Consider the following 16,584-nt stretch of genomic DNA (forward strand, 5'->3'; position numbering starts at 1 on the left):
CAGCAGAACCCAATGTGGGGCTCGAACTCATGAATCGTGAGACCATGACCTGAGCCCAAACCAAAGTCAGATGCTTAACCCACTGAGCCACTCAGGGCCCTGGCAAAGCTAGGATTTTAAATGGAAATTAATTTTCTAGCAAGAGCTTTTGAATGGAAAAAATAATAATATGTGATGGTACCCATTTCAGATCTTTCTTGTATTCTCTATTAATGTCTTTGTTTAGGGAATTGTCTATGTTTTACTGAACATACAAGTTTGTGTAGAGTCTTATCATGTTTTTCCTGAAGATCTTTTAGGTTTCTCAACTTCAGGTTGTCCACCATAGATGGAGTTCCAGTAAACAAATCAATGTGGCAAATTCTTGTATTTAATACATTAGGTATGTTAATGGATAAATGTTAAAATTCTAGAGGAAACTAAAAAGTTAATATCTAAAATAAACACCGTAGTAGAATTCATGAAATAGTATAATGTATAGAGTTGGGTAATGGTACAAAATTAATAATATAAATTAAGTTTTCTTTAAGTTAACATTTACTAGATTTATGGTGGTGACCATTTTGCAGTATGTACAAATATAAAACAGCACATTGTATGCCTGAAACTAATGTAATGTTGCATGTCAATTATACCTCAATAAAAAAATAAAAACAAAAAAAATAAGGAAAAGAACCTGAAGTTAATATTAAATGGAGAAATACAACACAGCAGCTAAAATACCTTAGGCTGTCTGAAACTGACTTATTTATCACCTGAGAAATTAGAATAATAACTCCTATCTTTCAAGGTTGTTGTAAGAGTCAAGACAATATATGTAAAGTTCCTAGAACCTAGTAGACCTCAACAAAATGCTATTCTCATTATTGTGTATCTAACTAGAAAAAAAGTCTCCAGGCATCATTGCATCTTCTTTCTTTTGACATCACATTTGATGATTTTATGTGCGAATGAGCAGCTACTAAAATTAAATTACAAGTTGCATTGTATCATACATTTGTTGCTGAAAGTAGCTAGCAAATAAATTCGGAATTGAATGATGTTTAAAACGAAGTAGGAAAATTTCCCATTTGAAAGAATGTGTTGGCCAATCTTTATGAAAGGTAAGCAGCTTTTGAATTCAGACTAATCAGTATCATGTTTATAAATGTGGATTTTTAGGAAGCCAGTTTGTTTAAATGAAAACATAGATATGTCAGATTCTATGTGTCAATTATATTTACGACTCAAGACCTACAAACTTCAACTTTAAGGGTATGATGCATTTTAGAAAAATTGCAACTAACATCTTCAATGATTAATTTAGCTTACTTTTCAATTATCAATACTTCAGATCAAGAAGAAGTTGAGGAAGCGATTTTTTTCATAAGTATATTGGTGTCCTAACTTTAAATTTTGTGTACATCCTGAATTTAATGGAAATATCACCACATTTATTCATTTAAATTTAACATTTAATTTCTGTGAGAAATAAAATATATAATTTCCCCCAAAGACTCACATCTTTATAACCCATAATAAAAAAGTAAGTTCTGAAATATAACTATGTTCAACCTAGAATATTTCTGTTATAAATTTTTAGGAAGCTTACCCTCTGGTTAACATGAGACAACAGTGCCACCTTTAGTATATTTCAATACCTAAGTTTTGGTAAAAATTGCTTGCAGAGACAGGTGGCTTTCTCTTAAAGAAATAGAAATTGGAAGATCTGGACCAGGAAGTACTTTGGGATATCATCTGCCTTCATGTATAATTAGTTGTGTTGTTATTTTAAAGTTCTTGCCAATATGTTACATTTTTATGTTATTGGCCTGCACCTTTCAGGTTCTAAATCTATTTGCAAAGACACATATAAATTTGGCTTATCATTCTCAAAGGTCTTTGATTTCAAGCCCAACCCACCTTTGTTAACAGGACTGTAACACTATTTTCTTAACTCTAAATAATAGTATATTGTTCTTTCTTAGGCACAATGTATGCATGGTGTTTCCAATTCAAGGTCTTTGAAGAAACCAAACATGATTAGATTCTGTCTGTCTGTCTGTCTATCTATCTATCTGTCTGTCTATCATCTATTATCTAAAGATTTTCCTGTTTACATTTACCAAGTATGATTGTACTTGGTAAATGTATACCTTATCCTGAACAAGTATTCTAGCTTAGAAATTATGTTAATGTTAAAATCCCAGCCAGTTTTTAGTTCCTGGATACATAAATCAAAGCACCGAACTTTAATCATAAAAAATACATTTCCATAATTTTTATGTCTTAGTATCCACTGAAGATTTCTATTTGCTGCATCCTGGATAAATGTAAGATAATGTAGGAGGAAAATTAAATCCATAATGCTAAAGTTCTTTTCAAGTTCATTTCATCAACAGATACTGCTGCTTCCTCTCTGCAAGGAGTATATTAGTTTATTCTGATTGTCATTTATTCTAGAGCTCTTCTAATTACAGGAATATACAATATAATGTCACATTTTTCATGGTGTTTGAATCAGGAGGACATTTATTCTTGCACCTTACTGATACACATACCCTGAACACATAGTTTCCCTATAAAGTTTTATATATTAAACTTAAACAATGTGATGATGAATACATACAATGAGCTTAGAATCATACTAGGTGAAATTCGGGATCAAAAGGAAATATATAGGGGCACTTGAGTGGCTCAGTCAGTTGAGTGTCGGATTTCGGCTCAGGTCATGATCTCGTGGTCCTGAGATGGAGCCCCACATTGGGCTCCCTGCTGTAAGGACAGAGCCCACTTCAGATCCTCTCTCTCTCTGTCTCTGCCCCTCCCCAACTAGGGATCACTCACTCTCTATCTCAAAAATAAACATTAAAAATAATGAAGTATATAATGATATTCTGGCCTTTGGAGAACTTGTAATTCATTGGAAAAAATGTTACTATACTATATGACATTAAAGAATAGAAAATTATTTTACTCTATATTTTAAAATGTAAAGGAAGAGTGCACCTGTTGTTTGCCTGATACTGTATTATGTGTTTACATATATAAACTTGAATATTAGCATATGTTACTTTGAAAGGAATCAAATACACCTAAATATATGATTCAAACACTAAGACCTATGAGTAGTAAGAAAAATGAAGCCCCAGAAATACTTAATGGGGCAGTTTGAGATTCAATTTCAGCTGACATTTGTTAATATCTTAAAAACCCAGTGTGTATGATACCAGATACTATCTTATTTTAAATGCCCTATATTGATTACTTTTTTAATGTTTATTTATTCCCCCCCGCCCCCGAGAGAGAGAGAGAGAGAGAGAGAGAGAGAGAGCGTGGGCGCGCGCGCAAGTGGGGGAGGGGCAGAGAGTGAGACACAGAATCTGAAGCAGGCTCCAGGCTACAGCTGCCAGCACAGAGCTCAAGACAGAGCTTGAACTCACAAGCTGCGAGATCATGACCTGAGCCCAAGTCGGACCCTTAACCAACTGAGCCACCCAGGCGCCCACCTATACTGATTAGTTTTAAGCCCTGTGGGCATGGAATTAATATCTCCATTATATAGAGGAGGAAACAAAATCAAAGAATGTAGTAAACGTGCCAAATTTAACCTATCCAGTGGCTGATCCACAATTTACCTCCATGCCCTTTGATTATATGACCGAAGAATTTTTCCCTAGTGCAACATTTCTCAGCAGCTAGGATTGTTGGCAGAAAGACCAGTCGCCCGCTTGTGAACTTGGGTTACTTATAGTCAGCTTGCAGTCATACAGGATGATCTGCCCACATTTGCAAGTAGATAATAACCAGCACTAAGCAATCGATAAGAGCTGGGTTCTGACAATTACTATTTTACTTTGCTAACGGGATCACTTACCACTTACAAGACTCCAGTTTTGAAAGGGGCTGACATGTCTTTGGAACTCATATTTGAATTCCAACCACTTGGGGGAACGTAAGAAAATTCATTGCCTCTCTGAATCTGCCCTGTTGGGGTGATTCGAGAATTAAAAAAGAAAGAAACATTGTAGGGATTCAACAAATGTTATTTCTCCCTCTGCCACTTGGATATTTAGTTGTTAGAAAGAATTAATAGCACATAAGGCAAAAAACCCTTCACACCCTGCTTGGAGAAAGCAGAGGGAAGAGAATAATACATATTATAGCAGAGATAAATGAATTCAATATTATAATGGAGATCCTAGGCAACAAAGTGAACTGAATGCATCCAGATTGGAAACAAATTAGATGGTGATAATTTTTGCATAACCTTACAATTAAATCAAAACCTACTGATTTACACACTTCAAATGGTGAGTGTGTGGCATGTGAATTACCTCTTGATTTTGTAAAAGAGAATCACATAGATCTTTATAAAATATTTGTTTTAAAAAAGAAAAGAAATCCAAGCCTCTTAAATTAACAACTCTTCCCTGACTTGCTCCCCTTTTCCTATATGACATGATTTTATTGTTATGACTCACTGGTTTTCTTTTTTATGTCTCTCTAGTTCATGGAGAGAAACATGAGGAATTAATTACCTTAGGAAGCCCAGATTCCCATACTATTAGTGAGGGGCAAAAATCTTCAGGAACTTCCAAAACAAGAAAAGGCAAAGAGAGGTCCTCGGAGAAAGAAAAGTTAGCCAAAGAAAAACAAGCACCTCGCTTTGAGCCTCAGGTGGGTGTGATGCTTTTTTTTTTTTTTTTTTTAACGTTTTATTTATTTTTGAGACAGGGAGAGACAGAGCATGAACGGGGCAGGGTCAGAGAGAGAGGGAGACACAGAATCCGAAACAGGCTCCAGGCTGTGAGCAGTCAGCACAGAGCCCGACGCGGGGCTCGAACTCATGAACAGTGAGATCATGACCTGAGCCGAAGTCGGATACTCAACCGACTGAGCCACCCAGGCGCCCCCCCCTCCTTTTTTTTTTTTATTGGAGTCACTTAGTAAATGTAGATTCATTGGGTCCCTACTTGACTATCTCTCCTGAGGTCAAAACTGAAAAATTCCATCTCCTTGATTCTAGCAACTGACTAGATAAATTAAGGAAATTCCTTGGACACCTTCTGCAAGCTGCTTGCCCTAGTTTAGTATCAAATATCATTAATCAAACTTTTAAGACATGTGTGTCTGTAAGACACTGCTTTGGGGCATTGGGCTTCTAATATTAATATTACACAGTCCCTACCTTCAAAGAACTTACAGTCTAATGGAGGAGGCCGAAGGTAAACAGAGGTTTTAATGGTAGATATTGTACTTATTCTGGCCTCTTTCTCCTAGAGCAGCGAAATCCTGACCTGAGTCAATGAGCAAAGACTTCTTTTTTTTTTTATTTTTTTTTTTTATTATTATTTTTTTTTTATTTTTTAATATATGAAATTTACTGTCAAAATGGTTTCCATACAACACCCAGTGCTCATCCCAAAAGGTGCCCTTCTCAATACCCATCACCCACCCTGCCCTCCCTCCCACCCTGCCCTCCCTCCCACCCCCCATCAACCAATGAGCAAAGACTTCTAAGGTGAAATCTAACACAATCTGCCTTTTTTTTTTCTTTAGCATTAAAGTTTGAGAGATGGGGCTAGAGGGGTAAGTAAGGGTCAGAAGGGGGAGGGCCTTTAATTTTGATTAGGAGGCTGGGACTCTGTCTACAGCCCAGAGGTCACGATTCCAAATTCCTTCAGGGCCAGTTAGATAATTACAAGGATTAGGGGTAAGGAAGAGGATGTGGGACAAAGTTGAGAAATACAAGCACAGGCCTAAATATACTCAAATTCAGGTTATTTAGAAGCACTGAACTCAAAATACCTATGAGGACAAAATCTTCCCGACATTGGTGATCACTGCATAAGTTAAGCCAGGGTAGACATAGGACGGGGGAAGGCAGGGGGTAAAAAAAATGTATTGACATGATCAGATTTACATTTCAGGTACCCTGGTGGCTTTTAAAGGTATACTTTTAAAGGGGAAAAGACTAGAGATGGAGAAAATCATTCAACAAAGTACTGCAGTAGTCTAGGCAAGAGAGGGCAAGGTATAGCAGGTACAGGTAAGAAAGAAGCAGAGGACCAAAAAGAACTATCAAGGAAACAGCGTATGTAGTTCTTAATCCCATGATGGGGGTCAGGAACAAGAAGGAACAAAGGTTATCTCTCAAGTTTGCAAATGAATCAACTGAAGAGGAAGGATGTTGAGACCACCAGTAAAGGACAATAAAGGAAAATTAACAAACTAGAAGAGATAAGGGTCAGCTGTCCTACACTCCAGTAGTGGAAAATCCTGTCCACTTGCATTGCCAAGATTTAATTTCTTAATTGGAGTCTACTCTTGGAAACACCGTGAAGTAAAGAAGCTTAACCTGACCTCTGCGGGGGTTGGAATGGAAATGACCACGTGGCCCCCGGGCTGGTGCTCTTACTTTCATGGGGACTCAGCTGCCGCACAATGGCCCCTGTCAATGCTAGTGCTGGAAACAGGCAAGCCACCATTGTTGCTGGAGAGGTTGCAACCTAGAAACCGTGACGCAAGAAGTCCCCTGGGAAGCCGAGAAGCAAGCAGCTGCATTTCTTGTACTCGCAGGACAAGTCACATCGGTCTACAAAGAGGGTTTTCATACAAGCAAAATAAGATGTAAACGGGCCCAAAGTGAAGCAGATTGTTGTGGTAAGCCCTGTGACTCTTTAAGCACCCCCAATCTATATATTGGAATTTGGAAACTTAGCACTTCTTCTCCCAAGGGACTTACAGAAGGGAGCATCTGTATGTCCTATTTTTAAAAGTACTTTGAAGTTTGTTTCAGAAGCTGTTTTGGGCAATCAGAATGAAATGATTTCACATTTAGCTCAAGGTAAGCTGAGTTCTAGGATATTTTAAAAAGTATCAGTTGGCGGCTGGTTAAAAATCTCTGAGAAGATACAGTGCTCAATCGGCAGAAAATAGTTTTCCAGAAAAGAAGAGTCATGATGAGTAAAGCCTTTTATTACACAAATAGTATAACCACAAAATTTGAAGTCATTCCAATTTTTGTCAAATCATGTTAATTCATACTTCACATGCTGAGGGGAAAATGCCTCAAAAAAACGAACATAAACATGTCTAGGATGAATCAGAAATTGAAGACAAAACATTGGAGAAGAAAATCTGGTTTTCTCCAGGTCCTGACATCCTGACTGACAAGAAACTGTGCTCAGAATCTTCTTTATACTCCGTGGAAAAGTCTTCAAGTCCCACTGGGACAGCTGACATTCGTCCAGTTTCTACTAAACAAAGTACTGCTAACTTGCTTTCTTATCCCACTGAAGGCATAGAAGCTTGACAGCTGGTTATATGGAGGGCTTACCCCCAAATCAAAGTATCATTCAGTCAGAAGAGTCAGAAGAACAAAAACAGGTGATTAAAGCTGAGTGGGCTATGGCAAAGGCAAAAAAGCAGAAGAGAAGAAGAATTCATCTACTCAGCAAGAGAAGATTGCAAGGGTGAGTGTTAATGACAGAATCCGGGTTTAGTTCAAACATTAAGAACAACTGACCCACAACTCTGCATTAAGAGAGTTGAAGAACGGACTTTTCTTCTACTAGAATTTCCTGAGGGAGGACAAATGGCTTCCATGGAAAGAATTAGTCCATATTTATTACAATGGGGACAAGAATGGTGCCCTTCAGGCCTTAATTGGCTACCTGAATCCAGTGAAAGGAAGAGGTATCCAAATTCTCACCACTGATGGTAGAGGGGCACTTTTAGATACTTCAAAAATTAGTCGAACTTACTTAGAAGCTCTATGACTGCTTTTGAGGTGTAAACACTGGTGCTGTATGAGCTTTCCTGTGGGGGTTAATTCACAGGACCCCGGATGAATGTGAGGAACTTCATCAAAAATTCGTATCACTTATGCTTTCACAAAATGTCACAGTTAAAGCAGTCAAAATGAGTCGGAGCCATGCATTTTATGAGTCAGCTGTGGGAAAATACGTTGAAGATTTAGAATGGAAAATGCACTAACGATTGGAAGAGGCAGAAATCCTGCGCGTCCTGAGGTGGCTGCAGTTAAGGGCCGTGATAAACGGGATCGTGCCAAAGGCTTTTGTGTGCAGAAACGACGCTCATTTTCCTGGAGTCAGCTCTCACGATTTGGGCAGCTGTCGTTATAAAGTGTGGCAGGCCATTTCAGCCACATCTGCTGCTCCAGGCCACTTTGCCGAGTGTGCATTTGGGAAACGATCTTCTTCAAGGTGGCTTGTTTCTGAGTAACTCATAGGTATGAGCACTGTCCGAGCATAAACGTCGCCTAAACGTCTTTGGCCAGATGTTCCCTTAGCACGCATAGTAGTGTCCCTAGGCATTGGAAATTATAAGACAAATGTGAGAAACACCACAACATACACAAGCTAGAAGACTAAACTGTTTAATATCATAAACGGTGCTACAGATACAGAAGTCCATATAGTACTTGATGATTTTTTACTTCCTGCAACCTGTTTTATTTTATTTTTTTGAAAGAGAGAGGGAGAGTCAGAGGGAGAAAGAATTTTTTTTTTTTTAAGGTTAATTATTTTGAGAGAGTGAGGAACGGAAGGGGCAGAAAGGGAAAGGGAGAATCCCAAGCAGATTCCGCACTGTCAGTGCAGAAACCAACACGGGAGTCGATCTCACAACCATGAGACCATCACCTGAGCCGAAATCAAGACTCAGTCATTCAGCCAACTGAGCCACCCAGGTGCCCTGGGACACTTACTTTAGATTTAGCCCTATATCGTGTGAAAAGATACCTCTAGATGACAGTTAAAATGAGAAGCTGAATCAGAGCAGTTGGAAGGGTTGAGGTACATAAAAAGAACTGAAGAAGAAATTAAAAAGTTTGCAAAAATATGAAGTCAAGAAAAAGCAATTCTGCAGAAAATTGAAGATTGTATAAAACTAAAAACTGACATGGACGGTGGCCTTCCATTCTGTTTGAAATTGTAATGAATATATGCATATATTCTGGAAACTGAAAAGCTTCTTCAGAAGATCTACCATTTAAGAAGGAATTGTGGGATCTGGTCTGAGTTAACTTTGAGATACGCATGAATTCTGGGAAATCCTGGGAAAGAAAGATGGTGCTTGGCTTAGCTTGCACAGCAAATGTGCACGCTTGGTTACAGAATTCATATGGGAATTACGTTTTAAGACATTAATAACTAAGCTTTAGAAATCTTAATATTGTGCTAGTCGGTTTTAGTAGACACTGCAGTTATAATGTTTCCTGTTTGAAAATGTATTAGTATATGTGCCAAACCAGAAACTGGAAACTTTTATATTATACTTGGTGTTTTCACCTTAGTCACCATGATCGTGTCGAATTTATTTGATCATTGATTTTATTTCATGTGGAAAAGCTAATTTCTTAAATTTACCTTACTTACTTTTTCACTAGCTACATTTTCCAATCCAAATGTGCCTTTTATTGCAATATCTAAATGGATAGGGAAAAGGGGAAGTTTCTCTATAAAGGGATTATTATATTTGAAATATAAGAAGACCAGGTACAGTTTCTATTTAAGATTAGCTTATTTGGGAGCACCTGGGTGTCTCAGTCGGTTGAGTGTCTGACTGGCTCAGGTCATGATCTCACCATTCCTGAGTTCAAGCCCCACATTAGCTGGCTGCTGTCAGCCTATCAGCCAATCAGCACAGAGCTCACTTCAGATCCTTTGTCCCCATCTCTGTGCCCCTCTGCTCCTTGCACTCTCCCAAAAATAAATAAATATTTTTAAAAATTTAATAAAATTAGCTTATTTTAACGTTGTTTGTTTAAAAAACAGAGGTGAAGTGGTTTTAGTTAACCACTTTTTTCCCTTGAAGCTTCAAGACAATGCTGTGTGTTAACTTTTCTAAACGTAGCTTCAATTTATAATTCAGTGTTTCAATTATTTGAACTCACTGAGAAAATATTCGTATCATCAACAAAATAAGCTATTGAAGTTTTAAACAAATGAGCTTAACTCAATCCATAAACTTATTTATAAGACATGTGTCCCCCACCCCTTAATATTTCATAATACTCCCTTTCCTGATCCCAGAGAAGTTTCTGATAAACTCATTTATCAAGTAACATAAAAGACGGTAAAATCCTTTGTACTGTGGTGTAAAAGAAAGAAATAAAAGAATTTCCAATTGTGAGATTTAGGTTCTCATCCAAATATTAGGGGAATGTTGTAGAAAGCAAGATCTTTTTGGTAAGATTGAAAGCAAACTGCCCACAAAAACTTTATTCAGTGACCCTGCTGATCCCTGTTTCCCCCGTGTATCATTTAACCTGGGTAACTGACATTGTCTCAGTCATATGTAAAGTGTTAGTAACCATGTTAGATTCAAGCCTCTCACCCTACCAGACCCTCACCAATGAGGCTCACTTGTCTAGACATTTCAAGCCCTATGTCGATCTGCTCTCAGCCTATGGTTCATGAAAATGATCCTATGAAATACCAAAATGTTAACTTTCATAATGATTTCATAAATATCAAAAAGTTAACTTTCCATATATTCCCCCCTGAAAATGATCTACCATCCCTCATGTTTTAGAAAGAGATACTAGGTAACCCTCAATGTAATTTCGTTTGTTTTGTTTTGTTTTGTTTTGTTTACAGCTTTTATGTAAACTTTGCATGCAGTGAAATGCAGTCATTTTAAATGTACAATTCAATGAATGTTGACAAGTGTATTCACCCTGTAATCCACATCCGCATCTCTATCAAGGGATAAAGTACAGGCCATTTCCATAATTTGGGAATCCCTCAAACCTCTTCGCAATGGATTCTGTCATCTTCGTACCTTACCCCAGGGAGCAGTTTTGACTGTTCCATTATTTTCATACAATTGAGTCATGCAAAATGTATTCTCTTTTGCTCAGCTCCTTTATCTCAGTATGATGTCTATCTGTGAGATTCCTCTACATTGTGGTATACTTCTGTAGTTTATTACTTCTTTTAAAAAAATGTAATGTTTATTTATTTTTGAGAGAGAGAGAGACAGAGTGCAAGTGGGGGAGGGGCAGAGAGAAGGAGACACAGAATCTGAAGGAGGCTCCAGGCTCTGGCTGGAGCACAGAGCCCGATGCGGGACTCGAACTCACAAACCATGAGATCATGACTAGAGCCAAAGTCGGATGCTTAACCAACTGAGCCACCCAGACGCCCCAATTACTTTTCAATATTAAATAGTATTCAATCATATGGATAGATGATCATTTATTCACCAATTGGTAGACATTTATATTGTTTCCTCTTTTGGCTCTTAAGAGTAAGGTGTAATGAATGTTCTCCAAGTATTTTTGTGAACATGTGTTTTCATTTCTCTTGGTAAATACTTAGTAGTGAAATTATGGATCATAAGGTAAAATTCAAACCCTTTGAATGGAGCAAAACACCTGACCCAAAGGTTTGTACGTTATTTATCAGATATCCACTTTTCACCCTCAACAAGAAGACCCAAATAAACCCTACTGGATTTTGAGGCTGGTCACCGAGCACAACGAAGCAGACAGTTTCGAAGTGAAAAAAGATACCGAACGAGCAGATGAAATCCGAGCCATGAAGCAAGCCTGGGAGATGACTGAGCCTGGAAGGGCTATCAAGGTCACTCGAGTTTGAAAAGTTGTTCTTTACCTTTCCACTCCCAGGCGTTGGTCTGAAGGGAGAGCCACGATGGTGAAACCACACAGTCTTTCCTTTAGGAGTGATATCTGGGATTTTGTTAGACACTGACTAACTAAATGTTAAGACCACATCTGAACAAATCGTGAAACGTTGCGCAGATGACTGGTACCAGATGAGGCGCAAAGGCAAAGCGCATAGTGGTGCCACTTATTGGCCCAAACCGTGGGTTCCCCCATCCTTCCACAGTGTGGGCCATAACCATGTCTGTCCTTCACACTCCAAGTAAGAAAGCATAAAAATGTTTAATATGTCCTTTCATGTACTTTGAACATCCTTGACTAGATAAACAGCATCGCTTCCCCTTGTGGGATATACATACTTCATGGTTTCCCCTCACTGTATTTTATGTAAGAACCATTGCTATAGTGAGCCATTATTACTTGTATGTGTTTCATGTCCCAACTCAGGGTTATTAAGCCAGATAAAAAAAGGTTCAGGAACAGCTAGATCTAAGACTGCATGACTAGTGTATTTGCTTTAGGACTGCTGCTTCCCTAGTTCTCAAAAATAACCGTCAAAATTACGGATGGCTCAGAATTGGAGTGTATTTGATAATAATACACTAGTTCAAACTGCTGAAGTGGTACATGTTTCAGGTACTGTTAAGATGTTGTTGCCTATACTGTTTGTTGATAGTGTTTGTTCTTTAGGCTTCCCAGGCTCGCCTGCATTACCTCAGCCGGTTCATTAGGAAAATTCCGGATGCTGAGAGTGTGCCTATGTCTGAAAGCCAAACTAAAGCACCAGAGGACGGTCAGTGAACTCTGCCCCCCACGACCTCAGAGCACAAGACTGCTCCTTGCACCTCTTAAAAGATACTCAGGGCATCATCCTGGGTAAAAAGAAAGCATTGGAGAAGCTGTTTGCCTACAGGATTGTGAAGAGTTACGTACAATCCTGTAGGAAAACAGGTCCTGGAACATTTTCTCTTTGCCTAGCAGATGTTTACTTTTCCCCCCAAGTAGATACGGTTTTCTCCATTTCAGAAAAGATGAAACCAGGGGCATCTGGGTGGCTCATTGGTCAAGCGTCCCATTCTTGATTTCCACTTGGGCCATGATGCCAGGGTAGTGGGATAGAGCCCTGCGTCAGGCTTTGTGCTGAGCGTGGAGCCTTCTTGGGATTCTCTCTCTTCCTCTCCCTCTGCCCCTCCCCAGCTCACATGCACTCCCTCCCTCCTCTCTCTCTCTCTCTCTCTCAAACAAACAAGAGATGAAACCAGAAATAAGAATGCAACATAGTTCAAAGGTAGCAGTGTGTAAACTTGAAGGCAGGCCTGCTGCTGTTATTCTGGCTCCTTTCTAGTAATAATAACTATAAATAATAGCAATAACATAAAACAGACTGCCTTTATTGAGTGATTGCCGTGGGCCTGAAACTGAAAATATTAATTATTCCAGTTAAGACATCAATCCACTGATCTGTAATGTTATTTTCAACTTACCAATAAGAACACAGGCCCAGAGTAATTTGCTCTGTAATTTGTTAAATTCATAAGATACCCAGAGACACAGCCAGCTTGCAAACAGCTCCCCATGACCCTGAGTGCCTTCTCACAAAAACCTGGCTGGCCCATTACAACCTCACTGGGACACCCAGGGAGACTGACCGCATTCACATCCCAAATCATGCTTTCCATGGTCACATCTACAGGAGTATAATTCAATAATTGTTATAAAGATAATAACGCCTCTTAACTTTTCATATAAGGATTAGGAATAACAAATATCATCCTGATTTTGTTTTCTTGGGATGCGCATTCCTCACATCACTTTTTGTTTATCTCATTTTAACTTACAGCAACCATGAGGTAGACCCTGCTATTCCCATTTTATAGACAAAGAGACCAATGCTCAGAGTCCCCGAACTGCTCCTAAGTCACACATCTAAAACGTGACGGAGTTGGGATTTGAAATATTTCTAACTGCTAAAGTACTCCCTTTCCTAAGGGTTAAAGTCTCATGTCCTATTAACAGTACAAAGGTGGATAGGTTTTATTATGATTTTATGATTTTATTATTTTAAATTGTATTGTTTAATTAGATTTTGTTATTTTTTAAGCATTGTATTAAATTATATGTAAAAGAAAAAATGTTGCGCTGGATGCTTGTTAAAAATGGCAAGGGAGATCATTCAAGACTTGTAATAGGAGTCAAGACTGTTGTAGTAGGAGAGAGAGGTTGAATCCAACTTTGAATACAACAGGGATAAATGGGGATTCATAGCACATAGGCAGGGAGTGGGTGGGAAGTTACTCAGAAAAACTTGGTTAGGTATGGTTAGGAGGGTGGAAAAAGAGAGGAACTGGATTGGATATCAAAGCAGGGGTGGGGTGGGGTAGGGGAATGCGATTCTTGATAAATTAGTCTAACAGGATTCTTTGCTAAAACTAGGATTCGAGCCAAGGACAAGTCCTAGTAGAGAACAAGGTTCCGAGGAGCCTGAACTTGTCCTACAACATACCTGCAGTTAAGGCATAAATATTTATTGTATAGCTTGATGCATTTTTACGTACAGATACACTCAGGAACGACCATTCAGATCAAGATCTAAAACACATAAATACATCCCCAGAGTCTTTCTCTTTCCCTTCCCTCAGCCATTTCCTCCCTCAAGGTAACTCCTTGTCTGACCTCTGTTACCATGTATTGCTTTCGTCTGTTCTTGAACTTCTAATATTTGGACTCAGTATACACTTTAAACTCCTCACTGTTAAGCCGTTCCACTGCTTCTTGTGTCAGGCTCAGTAAGTTGTGTTTTATAAGAGATTTGTCTACTTCATCTAAGTTAAACTTCCTGGAATAAATTTTATTTTGATCTCTTTTTTCTTGATCAGTTTTGCTCTAGGGGTATACCAATTTTATTATTTTTAAATGTACTTATTTCAACATTTCTCCCAGGTTTTGAGCATTAACCTATCATCACCTTTTATTCAAAGTGGAATATAATGTCAATTAAATTATCTGCAATTCATAAATAGGAGGGAAATATCTGTATGCTGTGGAATTGGGGTAGGTTTTACATGGTTTTTCCTAGGCATAAAGATCTAGAAAAGTGAGAGTAGAATTATGGCAGGAAGGAAAAACTTTCCTGCTTCACAAGCAATAGCTCTTCTCTGCTCTATTTTAAGATAACTTTAGACAAGTACCTATACACAGGGCTCCCCTCTCCAGAGATGAGAATCCCATTCACATACATTTCTCATACAAGGTAGGTTGTATTTCCTCCAGGGCCCAGGGTAGCAGTGGCCCCAGTGGTTCAGAGATCCCATTTCCATTTGTAATGTCTCACCTCCAAAAAGCCTCTATTCTTATGTAATCTTTTCATATCCTGAGGCAGCTTCCGGACACATGGGCTGCCTGGGCCATCCACAATGTTTTCTGAGGGACCAATGATTGCTGTTTGCTAGTGCTCCTTAGAGGTGACAAATATTTCATGTCTGCTCCAAATCTGTGCTCCCACTAGCCCGGTTACTTTTTGGATATGATTTCATAGAATGCAAGCTTTTTTTTTTTTTCAGTAATGCACATGTCATGTTGTAGTTGAAACATCTTCAAGTGCCATAAAAGAGCCAGACGCAAAGGGTTCCATGAGTTCAGAGAGCAAAGATATCCCGCCGTTGGGGAGTATGCTGTGGAAGAAGTGGCAGATGACCAGGGGCTTGAAGGACTGGTCAAAACTGGTGAGCAGCGAAATTGGAGGAACGTCTCTAGCAGGGAAGGAGGAACAGACGGTGCGGAAGGAAAATATCAGTAAGCATTATTCTCATTTGTGAGACAAAGACATACTTGGAAATAAAAATTCTGGAAGAGGCACAAACACATGTGATGTCTAGGGTGATAAATGGAAAAGTATGTATTTTGGATTTATAGGTCTTCATTTTGCTTGTCAGAGCTGATAATCTGCTCAAGGACCTCATTACTAACCAGTTATCTTAGGGATAGAAGTGGGCCAACAAAAGTAGCAGGTGTATTTTTGTATATTTTTCTGTGTCTACAAATACTAAAAATAAAATTGCAGTGACCACATATGCCATTGTCACTGAACGCAGACGCTTTTTGTTAATCTGTGATATGCTACATGGTAGATTTTCTTTTTACCTTTTATAACAAGTTTTAAATATTTGGATTCTAAAATTCTGGAGGGAAGGAAGTTTCAGTGGTGTACGAGCCACACTAATTTGGTTCATTTCTGTATAATGGAGATTCGTCTTTATTCACTAAAATGAGTGCAAATCCAGGGCACCTGGGTGGCTCAGCCATTCAAACGTCTGACTCTTGATTTCGGTTAGGTCATGATCTCAGTTTTCCTGAGTTCCAGCCCTGCATTGGGCTCTGTGCTGACAGTGAGGAGTCTGCTTAGGATTCTCTCTCCCGCTCTCTCTGCCCCTTTCTTGTTGGCGTGCTCGCTCTCTCAAAATAAATAAATAAACTTTAAAGAAAATAAAAAATAAAATGAATGTAAATCCTCAATTGAAGGTTTTAAGAAGAAAGGTCTTTCCATGCTGGCCTCCATGAGGAAGGATTTCCCCTAAGCAACTCCTGGACTTTCTGTTGGTAAAGGACTTAGTGTCCCATATGGTTGAAACAATGAATTGGGCTGCTCATAGGGGGTCCTGAATCCCCTGCTAGTCCCTGAGTTGGAAGCACTACCTATGACTGAGGGAGCTGCAAGGGTCAGCTGGCTCTAAAGTTCTGTGACCCTGGATGTTTGGCCTTTCACATCAAGTTACATCCTCCAACCATACCTGTATCAGGAGTACAATCTTACTCTTTATGTCCCTACTTATTCAGAACCCAGGCAGGAGAGAAACATATTTTGGAAGGATGCATCCTCAGAAACACCAAAAATGGTTCTCTTCTCCAAATGACTAAACCACTCTGAGAAGCTTAAAATTAAAAACTGTTTA

General features: G+C 38.8%; 1 protein-coding gene across 8 annotated transcripts in view; it reads left to right on the forward strand.

The window, feature by feature from the left end:
- Nucleotides 1–16,584, forward strand: part of ADGB (androglobin) — a 160,677-nt gene that overhangs the window by 132,374 nt on the left and 11,719 nt on the right. For 7 of the 8 annotated variants that reach the window (XM_042987275.1, XM_042987279.1, XM_042987280.1 and 4 more), the window contains 4 exons: nt 4,490–4,659; nt 11,418–11,594; nt 12,326–12,428; nt 15,218–15,427. In XM_042987275.1, the coding sequence (XP_042843209.1) occupies nt 4,490–4,659; nt 11,418–11,594; nt 12,326–12,428; nt 15,218–15,427 (660 nt within the window). Of the gene's footprint in view, nt 1–4,489; nt 4,660–11,417; nt 11,595–12,325; nt 12,429–15,195; nt 15,428–16,584 lie in introns of those variants that run through there. The other variant, XM_042987282.1, reaches the window with a different exon arrangement.

This window comes from Panthera tigris, chromosome B2 (genome assembly GCF_018350195.1).
Source record: "Panthera tigris isolate Pti1 chromosome B2, P.tigris_Pti1_mat1.1, whole genome shotgun sequence".
Classification (NCBI taxonomy): Eukaryota; Metazoa; Chordata; class Mammalia; order Carnivora; family Felidae; genus Panthera; species Panthera tigris.